Raw genomic sequence first — 19,781 nt, 5'->3', positions numbered from 1 at the left:
AACATGTCATTTACTTTGCCTGGGCACGCCCTTATAGACCATAAACATAGACCCTTAAACATCCACTATCACACCTCTCTCCACCCCTGATCACCTGCCTTCCCGCCCTCTTATCCCTTAGCTTTCCCGCCTCTTCCCCGCCCACTTATCCCAAAGCTTTCCCGTCTTTTCCCCGCCCTCTTATCACTTAGCTTTCCCGCCTTTTCCCCGCCCTCTTATTCTTCAGCTTTCCCGCCTTTTCCCCGCCCTCTTATCCCCCTGTTCTCCCGCCTCCTTTTCTCCGTGCTCCTCTCACTCAGGCTATACGTGTCGTTTCTCCTGCTGCAGAGGATGAAGTCTTGGAGACATTGTCCCGTTCTCCCGCTCGCTGTCTTTGCGGTGCTTTTCCATACAGCCGCTGTCACATGTCATGCCGCTGAAGAGAAGGAGCAGCCCCGGCCTAACCGAGCTCAACAGGACGGAGAATGCCACTACTACGCGGGGGGTCAGGTGTACCCCGGGGAAGCCACGCGTGTGCCCGTGTCCGACCACTCCCTGCATCTGAGCAAGGCGAAAAGTGAGTGACCCCGCAAAATTTGGGCTGGGACCCCTTGCAAATCTCTGGGCCCTCGTCCCTCCCCCTGTTCAATGCTGCGCTGGGCATTTCCTATTGGCGTTCATGTGTCCCCTCTCCCAGACTGGGGCTGTCCTGCCTGTCACCTGTAATGTGCGACTATCAAACTCCACAAAGCTCTGCTTTTAGACATCTGGATATTTATTTTAAAAGCGTTTTGTTATTAAATATTAAAAAAATTAAAAAAAAAACCCTTTGGTGCTCCTGCTAGGAATACACTGTGCCGTGTTTATCCCCATGGCATTTATTACCATGTTAAGATGGATTTAAAAGCCTTCTTCAGATTGACTTCAAGTTTTCTTCTTAACCACTTCTATTTGTTAGATATGATAGTAAATTACTGAACTGAAACTCGTAGCAAAAAAGTTGTTTTAGTTTCAATAATGGGTAATCCAAAAATAAAATATAGTTTTGAATTAATGTTATGTTTTGGTGATTCATACTTCTGCTTGTTTGAAAATACTGCATAATGTATGACTAGCTTTAAACTCCAAATTATCATGAGGGGTAAATATGTAAAGAGCCCAAATCCTACAGTGTATTGATTTATTCTTTTAATTGGCTCCCACATGAAACCAAATCATGGTGTGGTGCAGCCGATCAGGTGTGAGATCTGTCTCCATGGGGCAATGTAAAGGTGTGTTCAGCTTTCCTTTCACATCCTGAAAGCTGGATTCACAGCACTTCCATTGTATATAGCAGGAGTTGATGTGGGCGAAGGTTGGTTTCCCTTTCTTATTTTAGACGGAAGAGGAGGGATTCTCCCTTCTAATTTAAAAATATATGTAAAAATGTTTTTTATATTATAAAAGGGTTAGCCACTCTTTGTTATATGTACTTAAATATTGCATACATGTGACTTGTAGTAGTGCATTGCAATGTATAAATTCAGCACATACAGCCCAATGCACACCTATGTATTCATGCAAGAGGAACCTGTTGCAAACCATGGATATCGAATGGCCTAACCTCTCGAATGTGGCTCAGGGTAAAAAACGGCTGAAAGCGGTAAACCCGTGCCACACCAAGTGTAGCTAAAAAAAATTAAAACTTACCTGGTATCACTGGGGTCCTCCAGTGTCCTGCCATCCTCTGCTCGCGTCCTCTTCGTCTGATGTCCCCCAGCGAGTGCGTCAACGTTCCCGGTGAAGTCGATGCGTGTGGCCATTGCTAGGGGTGTAGTGGCAATTTCAAATTATTTTGTATTCTGTTTAATACAAAATACCTGTATTGCATGCAATACTTTGGATTTTTATGTCTAAATGTGGTTCATTGTTTAAAAAAAACTTTATTTTACAGTATGAGTATAAAAAAGTTTGAAACACAAAATCATGTCAGTTTATTTAATTAAATTTATTTTTTTTCACATGATTTTGTTTCAAACTTGATTATACTCATACTATTGTATTATACTGTGAAAGACAATGTACCGCTTTTAGACATACCGTATAAATCCAGACAGAATGAACCGCTCAGGAGGTTATTGGTAAAGCTCCATCAGCCCTCATTGAGTATAAAATCTTTTTTTTATTCATTTGACATTTTTAACTCTCAAATGCTCCATTCAAGACATATCAGCTTGTTATTGCATTTGTCTTGCTCGATCCCAACAGATTCCCGCTCCCCAACAGATTTGAGGCTTATATAGACGAGTGTTGTTTACCTGTGCTTTAACCACCTGGCCGTTATACCCGACCATGTTCAGGGTAAAAACACTTGCAAAAAGTGTTAAACCCGAACTTTTCTCACCAGGTGGTTAAAAATGTAAACAAACGTTATATTGCAATCCGATTGTCATACAATGTATGACAATCGGATTACAACTGAAAGCAAATACTTACCCGGTCCCCACAGCTCCTCCAGCAGCAATAAAAAAATTTGCTATTGCTGCTGGCATCTGCAGTGAGATGTGAAGCACATACCGCTTTTGGTACAGAAATCTAGACATCAGTGTAACGCCCAAGTGGTTAAACACACGCCAGTGCAAGAAAGAGGCTTCCTATTGATTTCCATAGAGTGATGAAAATGACATTTCAGAAGCTGCATTTGACCTGTTTTTCATTGAACTACTTCAATGCAAAATGCCCAGTTTACCTAACTCTTTGATTGTTAAATACTTGAAGTTGTTGGCAGAGGGCATTGTGTGTTTTTTGCTTTGTGATGTACTTTACCAGTCTTTTGTGACATTACCCAATCTTTACCCTTATCTGTAGAATGTCTAGTCTCCAACAATTTCCATAGTATGTCTATAGTTTCCAAAGTCCCCTGTAGCAGGGGTTCCCAACAAATGGATCACGATCTACCAGTAGATCACAAAGGCAACGTGAGTAGGTCATAGAGCCCTGCCTTTTAAAATAAACTCTATCTCACAGGAGTCCAAGTTTTTATTGTTGGTAAATCATTTTGACTTGGTCATTTTAGAAGTAGCTCACAAGCCAAGGAAATGTGGGCACCCCTGCCCTGTAGCATCACATATACATAATTATGTACGGTCCTTTGACCATGTGTGGTTGTTTTTGAATTTCCTTGTTAGCTGACCATCACTAAGATGTTTGGATCAGGCTTTTCAAAAAGTGTGCCAAAAATAAATCATTACCATTTGCTAAATTTACAAAAATTGAAATATTTATTCCAGCAGAAAGGGGCATAAAACAGTTCCCAATGTACTTGTCTTTAAAATGATGTAACTTTTAGACAGATGAACAGCTGGTGCTGTTTTTTTTGTCTGCAAAGCTAGCAGCAAGATGGCCATAAACCCAAACGTGACATGTCAATCTTTAATTTACATGTATATCCTAAAAAAGCAAAGTTTTTTTTTTTTTACATTTTTAAAATGTAACTGTAACTTGTTCCTTTTCACATGCTTGATTCAGTTTTACAGTCCTGATAGTGTGCGTTATGTGGTGAGCTGTATAAACAGATATGTAATAAAATGTAATATGTGAAGAGCATTGTCGTTTTAGGTACACATACTTCTAGCCATGTAAGTTCTTGCTAGCCTGAATACATATTTTGTGCACCCATTGCATATCAATTTCACTCAATGTATGCCACCAATATGACTCCAGATTTGAGGAGGCGATAAATTGTTTACACAAAAATGTATTTGATAAGCAGAGGTTTTGTAAATATTTATTTTACATTTTGGCCTATAATTAAGCATAACGCGCTTAAATATGTTCAATATTTAATAAACCTTAAATAAAAAGTGTGTGTGTATATGTGTATATGTGTGTGTGTGTGTGTGTGTGTGTGTGTATGTATATATATATATATATATATATATATATATATATATATAATTTCTTAAATCTAAAGCTATTTAAATTTTCTTGCTCCTGCCTGCACCGACACATGCATCGTCATCACCGGGTAGCCCCGGAGAACTTTCTTTTATGTTGGTCCACAAATCTAATCTAGTTTATACGTATACCTCCCCTATTCTCCTAAAGTCTTCCCATCCCCCCTTTTTTTTATCTTTGTGTTTATAGTTTAATGTATGAAGAGTATTGTTTACAACACTGCTGATCTAAGGCTATGTACACACGTGCAATAATTGTCGTTGTAAAGGATCTTTCACAATCCTTTCTAACGACTGCACAATGCATGAATGAGTACTGTACATAAGCACCGTTTTGCTCTATGGAGAGGGAAGGGGCAGAATGACGGAGCAGCACCCTTTGCTCTCTCCCCCTTCACTTATTATGATCGTCTCTCATCTGTCGTCCATGGATCCACCAGGACAGACGATGGACGACAAACCCTGTACACATATGAGATTCCCATCTGATATCTGCCCTGAGCCGGATATGGGACGAGAACCACTGCACGTGTACCTAGCCTAAGTTATTCCCGTATTTTCTTTTTCTACACTGCCTTTGTTTATCATTGTTTAAAAATTAAAAAAAAAAATAATTTATATCATTTGATTTAAACTCTACTTTTTTTTTTCTTTTACAATAAATACAGGATCAGTAACTTGCCCTTTTTTTTTAATCCAGTTTCCAAGCCTGCTCCATACTGGGAAGGAACAGCAGTGATAAATGGTGAATTTAAAGAATTGAAGCTTACAGATTACAAGGGAAAATACTTGGTTTTCTTTTTCTATCCTCTGGACTTGTAAGTATATCTTCACATTCAGAGTATATGTGGCTGGGTTTATAATAAAAATGACACCCTCATACTTCATTACAGAAGTATCATCGGTATAAAGGCCCTATATTGAAGCACCTCTACTTCCTAACTATGTTTTGGTAGACTCATCTAAAGGAAGATTTTGACACTCGGGCTTCGCGTTGAATTTTAAGAAAGCTTAAGTCCTGCAGGCTAAATTTTTGGAAATTGGAGGGTAGACTGCTTTCTGTAGCAGTCTGGTACCCCGATAGGAACATTTTTTTCACGATTATTAGCAGAGTTCGCATAATCCATTCTAAGCTTGTGTGTTTAAATTTTAAAATTGTAGCTACCTAAGTACCGTGTGTGTGTGTGTGTGTTTTTTTTTTTTTTTTTTTTTTTTTTTTTTATATTGTGTGGTCATTGGTAACTGCTTGACAACTTACCTAAAGAAGAATGTGATTTCACTTTGAACTATAATTGGTACCTAACATGGTATCCTTTTGAAATGTGTATACTGTTATAACTTTTTTTTTTTTTTTTTTCTTAGTACATTTGTATGTCCAACAGAAATTATTGCTTTTGGCGACCGCATAGAAGAATTTAGATCAATAAATACTGAAGTTGTTGCTTGTTCAGTGGACTCTCAATTCACACACTTGGCATGGTCTGTATATCGTTTAAAATGTTTTTTTTTTTTGTCTATTGTATTTAACAGAGTTTGTTGAAGTATTTCTATCAGTAAAATTTACAATTTACTTGGCTCTAAAGAATGTTTTCAAATATCAATTTTAGGAGGTAAAAAATATCAAGGTCATGGACCAATGGACACAAGGGCTAATGGTGTTGTGATAATGCTGCTTGCCCGGCTGACTTCAGTTTCTACAGTACTTAAATCGCTTACCCAATACAATCCAACCTTGCAACTTGTGTTTTTAGAGAACTTGTGCAATTTGACACAAATTAGTTGCAGAAAAAAAAAATCTGATTTTTGTCTTTTTTTTTTTTTGAACAGGATAAATACACCACGAAAACAAGGGGGGCTTGGTCCAATGAAAATACCTCTACTTTCTGACTTAACTCATCAGATCTCAAAGGATTATGGTGTATACCTGGAGGACCAAGGTCACACTCTAAGGTTTGTAGGAAGACCAGAGATTTGTGTGTGTGTATATTTATATTATTTATTATGTACATACAGCCATTTTACATTGGTTGTGAAGTTTTTTAGAGAACGTCTGACATTTTAAACCATTATGGGGTAGTCCAGTCATTGAAATCTTGTCTGAGATTATTTAACTTGCAGTTGACCTCTTTCTATCCTGCACTCAACTTGCTTCAAGCAGATGTGTATTTCTATGGACATGCATTGACTAGAGCAATCAAAATCTGTCCACCCTTAATCACTAGCTTCTGTAAGATTTAATTACTTGTTAGTAGTGGCATATGCAACTCACTAAAACGAATAAAGCAGTAACTGTCAACATGCTGATAAATGTTTTAGAAGCCCAGAGATTTAAGGCAGCTGTCACAAAACAAAAACTTTACCCAAACTACCTATCTATTCTGTATTAAAAAAAATAGTGCACTGAAGCCAAAATCCAAAGCTTTTGAGTGTTTGGTTTCTTGCCATGGCTATACTTTGTACTACTTATTTTTGACTACGCTACAGTGCACAGTGATGACATAAGGATCAGTTAGATTAAAGCCTGTTTTATAGTACAATATAGACTGATCAGGCAGCAAGAGACATATTTGTAATTTTTTTTTTTTTTGCCTGAGATTGTCACTTTAAGTTCGACTCTACAACCCCAGTAAGTCTCAGTTGAAGTCCGAATTCCTGATTTGCTAATTTGTTAGTGTTAGAATCCCAAACCATTGCGGTGATGTGATTAGTATGAAGGCTTGGTATATAAATAAAAAGGCTAACATTGACAGGTTTCCTGCAATGAGTATTAAGTGTTTGGCCACCCTTTGACTGAGCCATTGTTGTTGTGCTGAATTTAATTTTAAATGTTTAATTTTATCATAGAGGCCTTTTCATAATAGATGACAAGGGAATCCTTCGACAGATTACCATGAATGATCTCCCTGTTGGGCGATCTGTAGATGAGACCCTTCGTCTCGTACAAGCATTCCAGTATACCGACAAACATGGGGAAGGTAAGTAATTACCAAGAACAACTTATTTTGCATATTGCATATGTTTCAATTTACCGAAGGATGGGACTTTCATTCTGGAGTAAAGGTATTTTATTGTGTATAGACTCCCAAAGTGGCTCTGGTGAGATTATATATATATATATATATATATATATATATATATATATATATATATATATATATATATAATACACACACTTACCAAGTGGCTTCAGAAAGTATTTAGATCCCATATTCGCTTTTTTTAATTTTATTATGTTGCAGCCTGATGCTACATTGTATTACCACAATGGTCGCCAACCAGTGGTGGTCTGCAGCGTACCAGCCAGGGCCACAGACCATGTCTCCCCGTACAGATCGCAGGGTGGTGGGCAGGTTGTGTCTCTGGCATCATGACGTCACTAAGGGGGAAGTTTCTTTCCCTTTAAATTACGTACTCCTCCCCGAGCATGCACGGTCTGTAACCAAAACCAAAAGAACTGCCTGCAGAGCCCAGAGGATTGCTGACATCTAACTGAGCAATCAAGGGAGAAGGGACTTGGTGAGAGAGGTGAAGAAGAACTCGACTGAGCTGCAACGTTACTGTGTGGAGATGGGGACTAAGTTCCAGAATGGCAACTATAACTACGGCCCTCCACTGATCTGGGCTTTTTGGCAGAGTTGATAGATGGAAGCCCTTTGTCAGTGCAAAATACATAAAAGCCCACTTAGTTTCAGAAAAAGGCACCTTAAGGGCTCAGACTGTAAAAAACAAGGTTCTCTGGTATGTTGAAACCAAGAATATACTGTTTGCCCTAATTCTCTAAGCATTAGGTCTGGAAGAAACCAGGCACTGCTCATCACCTGCCTAATACCATCCCATCAGTGAAGCATGGTGGTGGCAGCATCATGCTGTAGGGATGTTTTTCTCAACAGAAGGTATCCTGGTCAGGATTGTTAGAAAGCTGAATGGAGCCAAGATATCTTCAATAGAAACCTATTCCACAGTGCTCATGACCCTAGACTGGGCCGGAGGTTCGCTTTCCAACATGATCCAAAAGCACAGCACACAGGAGGGGTTTAGGGGCAGCTCTGTAAATGTCCTAGAGTATCCCAGCCAGAGCAATGACTTAACCCTATCAAACATCAACGGAAACCTGAAAATGTCTCTACACACAGTCCCCATTCAACCTGACTAAGCTTTAGAGGATTTGCAAGGAGAGTGGCAGAAAATCTTTCAATCTAGGTGTGTAAAGCTTGTTGTATTTTCTGCTTAAGGTGCCTAAATAAAATACTAAGTAAGATCTAAATACTTATGTAAATTTAACTAGCCATTGGTTGGATGTTTTGGTTGCTAGTTTTCTTTTGTTGTAATTTTCCATTTTTTTACCAGGTGATTCTACTGGTAAGGAACTATTGTGTGGTCCTGCAGCTCGTGTGTGTGTGTTTGTGTAAATAACACCACTCCTCCTTTTGGAACCCCAGTACACTTTCTAAGATGTGTTATTTGGGCATAGTCATGCTTTTGTGTCCTTTGGTGTGTAGACAGCCCATTCAAGTTCCTGCAGTGCATGTATGAGTGATACCTAACTGAATTCCCAAACCTAAAATGATGCCTTCTTTGTCATATTGCATCTTTGGATGAGCAGTATAGTCACCCTAGGCCACAATGATTTGCCACTAAATTACCTTTCTCTCAATACCTCCCCTCTGTTATTGATAAAGGGAGATAATGTTGGTGAGTAACTCCAAACTTCCTGAGCTGTCTCCTCCTGCTAACTTATGAGATTAAGATTTCTGTAAGGATTTGTTTTTGTTTTGTTTTTTGCCTGTTTTTAAACTTGAACAGGTACAATACCTTTTCACTGTTTTATTAACCAGACTAAATAATAAGTTTTCCATATAAAATAGTTTCCTGGTGTTGAATGAATTTCCAAGGATCACTGAACTTTGACCAAATGTATTTTTGTCTTCTTTACTTAGTATGCCCTGCTGGTTGGAAACCTGGTAGTGAAACAGTAAGTAGACCTCTATCTTTTTATTTGCTGTCCAATTGCTTGCATTCTAGTGTCCTGCAGTTTTATTTTTTTTTTTTTTTTTGCATTTTATCTGTTCTCCTTTCTTCCCCAGCATTATTTCCCCCCCCCCCCCCATTTTATTTTAAATTTGGAGAGACTGTTTAGCCCTAAGCAGTACTCTTACATTGTGTTTGTGTAAAGCTAACTTGTCATGAGACGTTATGTGAGCTATCGGTCACTAAATCCTTCTTGAATGTTACGTTTTCTAGCTGTTAGCTGTTCCAGTTGCTTACCCAAGAAGTCATCAGGAAAATCTGCATGAAGTCAGTCCTTATCTGGGTTTGTTTTGAGTAACTTAACACAAAGTGCTGATGCCAGGGTTCAACCTAGTAAACAAGCACCTAGCCTATCGGACGGTTAGGTCCACATTGGCATCCATTTGTGCTCCCATCTAATCGCAAAACACTTTGACACAACCCTACCAAAGGTTTTTCTATGCTCTGCTACCACACAGGGTAAGGGTACAGCTTTGTGGCATGCTGGAGAGGACAGACTTTGTACTCTGTGGTGGCTTTTTACTCAATGGGCATCTGAATTTATTACACTTAGTGGTGGGGGAGGGGGTTAGGATATTAATTAAATAGTAGGTGTCAACAATGTTCCTAATAATTTTCTTTTCTTAACAGTGCACATACTTTTCAGCTGTTTATATAAATATATACAATGTTTTTTTGTTTTTAACAACAAAAACAAAATACCACAGTTAGGTCCATAAATATTTGAACAGACAACTTTTTTCTAATTTTGGTTATGTACATTACCACAATTTTAAATGAAACCACTTTCAGCTTTGGTTCAATGTATTGAACAAAAAGATTGCATAAAAATGTGAGGAACTAAAGCCTATTTTAACACAACTTAGGGGCTCAAAAGTAATTAAGACAATTGACTCAAAGGCTATTTCATGGGCCGCTGTGGGCAATTCCTTTGTGATGTCATTATCAATTAAGCAGATAAAAAGCCTGGAGTTGATTTGAGGGCGGAGGGGTGCTTGTATGTGGAAGATTTTGCTCTAAACAGACATGTGGTCAAAGGAGCTCCCCATGCAGGTGAAAGAAGCCATCCCTAAGCTGAAAAAACCCATCTGAGAAATCGCTACAATATTAGGAGTGTCAAAATCTACTGTTTGGTATATCATGAGAAAGAAACAAAGCACTGGTGAACCCGGCAACGCCAAAAAGACCTGGATGTCCACGGAAGACGACAGTGGCGGATGATTGCAGAATCATTTCCATGGTGAAGAGAAACCCCTTCACAACAGCCAACCCAAGTGAACAACACTCTCCAGGAAGTTGGTATATTGATTTTCAAGTCTACCATAAAGAGTAGACTGCATGAAAGTAAATACAGAGGGTGCACTGCAAGGTGCATCCACTCATAAGCCTCAAGAATAGAAAGGCTAGATTGGACTTTGCTCAAAAACATCTAAAAAAGTCAGCACAGTTTTGGAAAAACATTCTTTAGACAGATGAAACCAAGATCATCCTTTCCAGAATGATGGCAAGAATTAAGGATGCAGAAAGTGTGCAACAGCTCATGATCTGAAGCATACCACATCATCTGTAAAACATGGCGGAGGCAGTGTGATGGCTTTGGTGTGTATGGCTGTCAGTGGCACTGGGACTAGTGTTTATCGATGATGTGACACAGGTCAGAAGCAGCCAAATTGATTGCACAAATCCAGCTAAATGCAGCCAAATTGATTGGAAGGCATTTCATAATACAATGACCCAAAACATACTGCCAAAGCAACCCAGGAATTTATTAAAGCAGGAGTGGAATATTCATGAGTAGCCAAGTCAATCACCTGATCTGAACCCAATTGAGCATGCATTTCACTTGTTGAAGACTAAATTTTGGAACAAAAAGCCCACGAACAAACAGCAACTTATAGCTGCTGCAGTAAAGACCAGGCAGAGCCATCTTTTTGTTCAACCCACTAAATTAAAGTTGAAATTGTGGTAATGTACAGAACCAAAATTAGAAAAAAAGTTGTCTGTGTCCAAATATTTATGGACCTAACTGTATATTTGTAGAAAGCCAGATAGCAAACCTACTGGCTTACACTGGTGCATCCACAGAAGACCACCAGTAGTCACCCCCCCATGCACAAAGGAATGACGGATAAACAGCATATATGTGGTAAACGTGTTAATGGATTTTTCAACCCATGGAGATTATATACTGATAAGCGAAGATATTATGTTTTTAAAGGTTGCATTTTTACTTTAATTGTCTGCGTTTTAAACATGCTCACTAGGATATTTTGTATCCTAAGAATCGCTGTGTAATAAATAGTAGGTTAAACACGACCTCTGAACTGCATAAATACTGCTCAAGAAGTGTCAGTGGAGTTTTGATTCTTGACCCTGCATAAAAAAACAAAACATATGGATGCTTAAAAGAGAAACTAAACTGAAAAGTGCCAACAAAAAAAAGAACTTGCCTTTAATCCTGCAGGGCAATCCGATCCATCCAGAGGGGTCTTGCATCGGGTCCCGAGTTGTCCCAGAGCCGGCACTCTGGGAGCTGCCATCTTCTCTTCTTCCTGTTATGTCACCCTAACCAGACACGAGATTGGGTGACCTAGGACGGGAAAAAAACTTGTTGATCTTGCTGCGCATGCGTAAGAGTGGCAAATTTTTCTATTTGCGTGCAGTCTCCTTGATACTTGGGATACTTTGCGCTCCCAATTCTCGATCGCCTGGTTTAGGTACGCTTTAACCTTTTAGAGTTATTATGTTTTGACTGTCTGATTATTATTTGAGTAAAAGAAAACCACTAAACCTATTCCATTTTTTACTAATAATTTAAGGATATCTGTTGGAGTTGTGTAGGTATGAAATTGGTGAGGATGAGATGTTGGTAAGGAGCAGAGGTCGAAAACTGTTAAAGTTGGTGCAATGCCAGTAGACCGAAAGAATAGACAGTATGTTAGAGCAGGGGTCAGCAAGCTTCAGCCTGATACAGCCTAGCCGGTAGTTTGTTCCGGCCTTATACGCCCTGGCTGATTTGCTGGGTGGGCTTTCGTAACTACTGGAGCCGTCGGAGCTCTGGTGCCGTCTCCTTGCTGTTGCTCCCCTATTTACCGCGGCCGACCTCCGCTCCTGCGGTAGAGGGAAAAGCTCCCTGAAGGGAAATCGCTCCTATGCAATGCATACAGAGGAGAGGGATTTCACTTCAGGGGGAAATTCCTTGGTGGTGGGCGGAGCCATTAGGGTGCATTTAAGAGTCCAGCCTAGTGTGCTCCCGCCCACCCCTGAAATGGCCTCTTGGCCGACCCGTGTTAGAGGAAAGGGCATAAATGAGCCCTGTACGGACTAAGTACCTGTCCCAAAATAAAATGGTGGACTTCCTTGCTGTACGTTCCCTGGCCATTGTTCCAACATTGCATCCAGAAGTATAGAAACTTTATTTACGGTTTGTATACTGGGTGTGTGTTTTAAAAAGTATGAAAGGCCAATAAGGACAGCTAGGGAACTATTTTCAAAAGCAGTGCACAATTGTCGGCCCACACATTTTTTTTTCACTTGTGACTTTTTTTTCTGGAACAACAAACTGGCTGTTAAGCTATGGATACGTAGTCATTTTTGATAAATGGGTCCTGGGTGTGTTCAGTTTTTTTTCTCCTTTTTTTTTTTTTTTAAAGTTGTTTATATTCTATTATCTGTAGTGGCTTAAAATGAAAGCAGCTCTACCAGGGATCTGTAAATGTTATACCATACCATACCTTCTATAATTGTAAGACATGTCTATTCTAAATAATTTAAATTAATCTGCATAGCATTAGTATATCCTTCTGAAAGCACTGCATTTGTCTGATTAAAATAGATCAGGCCTGAAGATGCTATGAAAGCTTGGTGGCCAAAACAGGAGTTGTAAGTAGACTTTCTAGGTGTTCATTAATGCTTTCATTATAAAACCTAGTGCTTTTGATGTGAAAAAAAAATGCATTTTAAAAGACTACATGCCAAGTCTTTTTAGGTGTTGTGTTGGAGGGCTGCTAATGTCTGGCATTTGTGTAGAGTGGGTTTCTGTCTGCCTGTCTGAAATTTAAGTTTGCCAAAAGAAGGGTTTTGAGAGAGGTACAGTAAATATGTAATAAAGTTAAAGCATTAAGCTCATGTTTTCACTTATTTGCAAGGACCCAGCTTGTCCATATGGTATCTTCAGTGACCTGAAGGTTCTAAAGCTTGTGGCTTATATATAGACAAACCTTTTGCTTTTTCAGCTTTTTGTTTGCATCGAGTTTACTACCTTGAATTGTAGAACACAGACTTTTGTTTGTGTAAGAATAAAGTATTCCAATAAAATAGAATAATTGATAAAACTTGCTCTGCTCTTCACTGTTCTTTACTTACCATCTTTTCTTTTTGCTTTAGCACATCATGTGCAAAGTCAGGTTTGTTACAATGAGAGAAGGATTGGTAGAAAACAAATTAGGAAATTTGAAGTTGGCAGTACTCTTTAAAAGTAACCTTCTGAATCTTTATTCACTGGAAGTGGTCCTTAACTGTAAGGAGTTCAGTCCATACCACAAACTGTTAAGGTTTAGTATAGGAAAAAAAAAATAATCTGCATTTCGCTGAACTCTGGGGGCTTACTGGCAACTGCTAGGCTGCAATGTGTGGCAAAACATTGATCCCCCAGCCTTGCTGCTGCCCTTAATTTCCTTGAAAGACAGACAAAAAACTGAACCATATATTCTAGTAGCCATTTTTTGCTAGAGGGTCTTAACAGTAAAACTGCTTAAAACCACTTTTGTGAACTAAACCTTAATTCTCTTCTGTGAACTAAACCTTAAGCAGTGTTCAGACTGGCTAAGCGTTTGCAGTGCTTTTTCTACTTCATGCCAGTGAACAGCTGTCTCAAGGGAAATGCTACATGTAACATCTACCCACAACAGCCCAATAGATAATGAATGGGGGCATAAGTGAACAATTTAAAACTGCTTTGTGCCACCTGCTGGTTCCATGTAGGGGCCAGAGCTGCCCATGTAGGGGCCAGTGCCATGTTGCTGCCCCTGGTAGCTGTGCAGAATTGCTTGCTCCTACTGCGGCTCTGACCCTGCTGTTACACAGCAAACCTACACACTGGTACACCAGGGCACTGGAGTGGTTAATGATCTGAACTGTTTCACACCATCTGCATGCTTGTCAGTTTTTCTGGTAGAGTTCCTGCGTTTGAAAGAAACTGAATAGGCATAAGATAAAGTGTATATTAAATTTATCCTTTTCTAGCAGAGCTGTGTGACACTCAGATGGGCTTCAGACTCTTGAGGCTCTTTTGATTCCTTGCTCTCTTCATCCCCTCCAAAATACATCCCTAATCCATTTGTTCTTACAACCTGCTTTTAATACATCACTATACATTTAAATCTTAAACAATAGTAGAAGGACCTCCAGGAACCAGATTTGATGGACCAGAGAGTGCAGGGGTAGCATGACTAATGAGGTAAGGAAAGAGATGGAATTTATGATTATGCACAGAGGATTTAAGGCAAGAGTTCCAAACCTGCGGGCCACATCCGGCCCACAGAGCTGTCAAATCCAGCCCTGTACACTTGAATCTCCTATGTTCCTCTGAGATCGTGTTGCCAGGAGAGGGGAGCTGTTTGTACTGTGAGATGATCCCAGCAGCAGGATGAGAGCTGTGTCTTCATGCAGCTGTCATTATCCGCATGTATAAATCATCAAATCTCCTTCACTGATTGTCATAGAAATGTGAAATTTTCGGGGTACACAAGGGACCCTGAGAATTGCTATTCTAAATTGAAGCCCTATACATGTAACTAGGTTGCAAGATATGGGGGTCATGGCATAAAATCCTAATAACAATCAGGGATATTTTTTACATTTAGGGGGGCTAGTTCAAGACCAAAGTCCCCAAATTGAGTTGGAATGTTGGGAATCCCCTGGGGGCCACTCTCATGACAATGAACATTAGGGTACTGACAATTTTGTGTGCTGTGGTGCCACCTAACCTTCCCGGTGGTATTCCCGAGTGTGGCTTGGCAAATTTTCCATACCAAAGCAGCAACCCCCGGGCCACACTCGGGGTGGAATTGCCAGGAAGTTTAAAAGTCCTACCTTGTTCCCAGGTTCCAGTGGCAGGGCCCAGCATCTTCTTCCCTGGGCATCTGTTTGCCAGTGTGTGGCTGGGAGGCGGAAAAGTTAAAATACTAACGCTTTTACATTTAAAAATACTTGTATTCATACCACCAGGAAGGTTAAAGTTCACAAAAATTCAAGGCTGCGTTTATGTTGGCAGTAAGGTTGAGATGAGGTTACTCCTTCCTCACGGAACCCTGGCTTGGGGGAGACGCGAGGGACTGAGCGGCTGTTGAGCTGCCTGTTACACGTAGCTGGCCACTTAAATTCTGTGAACCCCAATTTTAAAGGGATGTTGGCAACTGGAAATGTGGAAGCCAATAGGAAATGCCTTTTGTCTCCCTCCTTCCCTATTAAAATGTTATACCCATCATATGCTGCCCTGTCACACATGGCTATCCCCTTACTCTCTATGAACCCCAATTTCTCTGTAAGAAAAGGGAAATGTAACTGCAAATGCAGGACTCTTGTGGATATCATCATAAAATACAAAAAGCCATACCTGTCATATTGTGCTACCCTATCACACATAAGCTTGGCATTTACCTTATGTGATCCTGTGATTAAGTTCTCTAACAGTAGAGAAAGGGAAATGTAGAATAAGTGGGGAACTGTTGTGGCTACCCCCCCCACTAAATTATCACTCCTACCATACCATGGTTCCCTGTCACACAGTTAACTGCTTTCTATTTAAGTTATAATTATTTTATTGTTTTTGTGAACATATTGGTTGTAATAAAAAAAAAAAAAAAAAAAAAAAAAAAAAAAATCTAAAATGCTGTATGCAGATTAATCTGTCCTAAACATTTTTGCATTTGATGCTTGGACTAAGGCGGTGCACCTCTAATTTTCAGTGTTCCTTTATTAGTAATGTCTGGTTGAAATGTTTTTTTTTTTTTTTTTTTTTCTTTCTTTTTATAGATAATTCCTGACCCAGCTGGAAAATTGAAGTATTTTGATAAACAACACTGATGTTTTTGTAGCAACTGAAACATGCATGGATCAGTAACTATTGAAACTGGTTGATTCTCATTCATTAAAATTCTATGAATTTTGTTACTATTTGTGTATGTGTGTTCATTCCTTTTAAACCACACCTTACTTCACAAAGCTCACTTATCTTTGTGAGAACAAATAGTCTGTATGACATGTACTAACGGGGCCAGTGAGGCAACACACTTGGGACACTAAAAGTTCCACTGTCCAGAAGATTCTAAGAAAAGGGGATATTAGTTCAAAATATTAGCAGTGTGGAGTTCAGTTAGGTCATTCTGTGAAAAAAGATCAAATACAGCCCTTATTTAAATGCCTTGGCGGTATTCCCGGGTGCTGCTACCTGCTCCCCTCGATCCAGCAGCAAAGTTATAAAAAATAAATCCAAAAAGGTATTCTATTATTGTACCCTTGTTTAGACACATGTAAAAGAAATTTTAATAGGTTTATTTTATTTATAAAATTTTTTTTTATGATTTGTGTTTCATACTTTATCATACGTGGGAGCTATTCTTAAGAATTACAGGCCTAAAATATTAAACAAATTTCCACACAAAACCATGTAACACTTTTGAAATAAAAATAAGGACATAATTAGAACGCCAGAGCAATTAAGGAAGTAAGGCAGCAAATATTATACGCTGGTTATAGTGCATTTCTCTCTGAAAATCTGAGTAAAATGAGTTTAGACATTTTTTAAATTTTTTTACATGTTTAGAATAACAGCAGCATAGTTTTATTAAAAAGTTGATTGGAGGGGAAAACATAAATGGTGCAGAAAATGATAGGCTGCTCAGCTAAAATGATCCCAAATGCTTTAAAATGACAACCACAACCAGAAAGCTGTGCAAGAAAACATAAAACTATTTTTTGAATCGATAGAAGAATAGCAGAAATTGCAAAGACTCGAGGACGGCCAATGAGTAAAGGTGGGTCAGGTAAAAGTATTTACCTTGGTTTACATTTGAATTAGTTTATATTCGAGTATAGGCAAATGATGGATAACTGGAGGAATTTCTTCACCAGCTCATAAGATTACAAATGTTATCCCTTTTACTTGCTGTTAGATTTCTATTCTTATGTTCTATGCTAGTTAATACAAGAGCTGGCATTGTCAGAAGGTAGTTATGAACCCTCCTGCGTGGTGAAATCTTCAGAGGTAAGTAATGAGTATGGAATACTTCACAATTTTGCGGAACATTCCTGCACATATTTTTTTTAATAGAAAAAAAAAATAAAAATTTTTTTAAGAAATCCTAATAAAGCTTTACATCAAAATATAACATCATATTAGGCAAAATACAATATCACATTTGTAACCACTAAATATAATAAAAAAATACATTTTATCCTATAGCTCTGCGTAGTACTCGACACAACTCTATCAGGTTTCCCATATTTTCTATAAGTACCAAAGAAAAACAAAAAAAGCCCTTGGAGAGCTGACTTGCTCTCCAAATATTCCGATGCAGATTGAAATATTATCCAGTCACGCCATCAGTTCCTAATCCCCCCCCAGTCCCTCGAAAGGTTATGGTTACCGTATTTTTTGCCGTATAAGACGCACTTTTTCTTCCCCAAAACTGGGGGGGAAAAATTAGTGCGTCCTATACGACAAATGTGTTATAAAATAATATACTCACCCGATACCCGGATCCTGTGTGTGCCTCTGGCTGCATGCAGCGTGTGTTCTCTCCTCTGCCAGCATCGTGTCTTCTGTCTGTAAAGCAGAGCGAAAGAAGCTGGCACAGCGCCACCTGCTGTTCCCTGTCCTAACTGCCGTACAGTGGAAAAAAAGCACAGAGTGATCAGAAGGGGAATTTGAATAACAGAGTGATCAGAAGGGGAATACCGGTATGAATGGCACATGAGTGATCAGAAGGGGAATAATCTTTCAGAATCTTTTTCTTCTAGATTTTCCTCCTTTAAAATTGGGTGTGTCTTATATTCCGGAGCGTCTTATACGGTAAAAAATACGGTAAGTCTTACATTAACATAAGCTTATTTAGTCCACAAAGCTACCCTTTGGGGGCTCTGTTTGACACCATGGCTTCAGTATACACGCCCTAGCGGCATTTAACAGTAATGATTTTTGATATGTTTTACCAGCACAGGTAATCCCCGGGTAACATGGGATGGGGACTGTAGGTTTGTTCTTAAATTGAATAAGTCAGAACAGGTACACTATTTTAATAAATGCAATTAGAACAGATGTTTGTCTCCAACATATTGTTAGGCAGCGTGGTGTCAGTTACTTTATAAAATCATTACTGTGAGTTAATCACAAAGCAAAAAAAAACTAACGAGCCTAGGCATTCATTAACTTCTGGAGCAAGCTATGCCTTGATATGGAAAAAGAAACAACTGCAGAGTTTGTCTTGGTCATTAAAGAGTTACAAGAGTTTGCAGAAGATCTCATTCCTTAAAATCGCCCACAACCTCAGCTGTGTTAAGCAAAATATTCTGCAAGGCATGCAAACGCCCTCCCCCCCATCAAGCCTCCGTCCTGCACAACATGCCTCTATCCCCTTCAACATGAAGCCAGACTTCATCAAGGTCCTTGGCGTCTGGTTCGGGAAGGAAGGAGCAGCCCTGAACTCTTAGGAAGAGAGGCTGTCGAAAATGAGAGTTCGGCCTCTGGTGCCTCAGAGAACTCACCATCGAAGGGAAGACAGTGGTACGCCGCAGCAAAATCTTTCCTGTGTTGCAGTACCTCGCCCAAGCCTGGCCCCTACCCACCAACACCTGCAAGGCCATCACGAGGGCAACATGCCACTTCATCTTGGGTTCGAAGATGGACCGAGTCAAGAGAGTGACGATGTTCAAAGAACATCAGAAGGGCGCTAAAGGAGTTCCTGACATCGCAATGGTGCTGAGAGTCTTCTTCGTCTGCAACATTGGGAGAAGGATGTTGGTGGATCGATCTTCAACTTCTGCAGGAAACGTATCTTTCTCCTCCCACTCTAGAGGAGCCTGGGATAGGACAAGTGGGACACCCCTTGGTCTTACTTGGACACCTTCAAGTTCATCAAGGAGAATGAGCTGCAAGGCGTCAGGCTTGACCTGTAGAAGCTGAAGACAATCTACAAGCAAATCCATGGAAAAGACTCTATGGAACCTGTTCCGGGTAGGAATGCAGCCACCTGCAAGGAGATTTGGACTAACATCAGACCCAAGAGACTTACCAACAGGGACTTGGCATGGATGGCGGTTTAAGGACTACTCTGAGGACTTTCATGCACGCCAGGAACTTATGTAGGTACAGACAATGACCTTTCTGCGTCATCGAAGAGGAAACAGCTTTACATGTCTTCTGGCAGTGCCCTTATGCCCATGCCGTGTTAAAGACACTGGAACAGGAAATGAGCCAACTCGTCTTTAGAACGTTTATCATATACTGCGCTATGCTGTTATGGTCTGTCATGAGGAAGAGGACGTCCTAGAAGGGGATGTGATTAATAAAATACTTTATTCAATCAAAAAAAATTGGCACGATACAGAGAAGGTTAACATGACCCCTGCGTAAGGATGACACGCAAATTTGTGAAGCAATCCATATTTCTTGGCTTCCTGATCTGGTGGATGCTAAGGGCTGGCAAGATTCTCCCTGCAGCAGGATCTGCTGGGACAAATTACCACAGTGTCAGGAGCTAGGTGACTCTCCATTTCGAGAGGTCAAAAATTTGTTTTAAAATGCTTTAACTGCCTATTAAATTTATGTAAATAATTGAA

General features: G+C 39.6%; 1 protein-coding gene and 1 non-coding gene across 3 annotated transcripts; both read left to right on the top strand.

The window, feature by feature from the left end:
- Window positions 1-237: 237 nt before the first annotated feature.
- PRDX4 (peroxiredoxin 4) lies at window positions 238-16,118 on the top strand. 2 transcript variants are annotated; one of them, XM_072428355.1, is made up of 8 exons: window positions 238-556; window positions 4,615-4,732; window positions 5,277-5,393; window positions 5,742-5,864; window positions 6,759-6,889; window positions 8,852-8,886; window positions 12,778-12,824; window positions 15,978-16,118. In XM_072428355.1, exons 1-8 carry the CDS (start codon window positions 331-333, stop codon window positions 15,979-15,981), a joined length of 801 nt encoding a protein of 266 aa, XP_072284456.1. In that variant the 5' UTR covers window positions 238-330; the 3' UTR covers window positions 15,982-16,118. The 2 variants fall into 2 exon arrangements, with proteins under 2 accessions (XP_072284456.1, XP_072284449.1); XM_072428348.1 differs by lacking the exon at window positions 12,778-12,824 and having other exon boundaries at window positions 241-556.
- A 3,383-nt stretch (window positions 16,119-19,501) lies between these two features.
- On the top strand, window positions 19,502-19,612 carry LOC140321942 (U6 spliceosomal RNA). The gene has a single exon (XR_011919064.1). It is a non-coding gene; the product is annotated as a U6 spliceosomal RNA (small nuclear RNA).
- The last annotated feature ends 169 nt before the right edge of the window (window positions 19,613-19,781 follow it).

Source organism: Pyxicephalus adspersus, chromosome 1, assembly GCF_032062135.1.
Source record: "Pyxicephalus adspersus chromosome 1, UCB_Pads_2.0, whole genome shotgun sequence".
Classification (NCBI taxonomy): domain Eukaryota; kingdom Metazoa; phylum Chordata; class Amphibia; order Anura; family Pyxicephalidae; genus Pyxicephalus; species Pyxicephalus adspersus.
Note: the sequence above shows the minus strand (reverse complement) of the source record. Positions and strands in the feature narration are given on the sequence as shown.

Coding starts and splice junctions, on each gene's coding strand:
- PRDX4 (XM_072428355.1), top strand. CDS start 331: ATGAAGTCTTGGAGACATTGTCCCGTTCTCCCGCTCGCTGTCTTTGCG. Junction 4,733..5,276: donor TTTTTCTATCCTCTGGACTT/GTAAGTATATCT, acceptor TTTTTTTCTTAG/TACATTTGTATGTCCAACAG. Junction 8,887..12,777: donor GGAAACCTGGTAGTGAAACA/GTAAGTAGACCT, acceptor TGATTAAAATAG/ATCAGGCCTGAAGATGCTAT.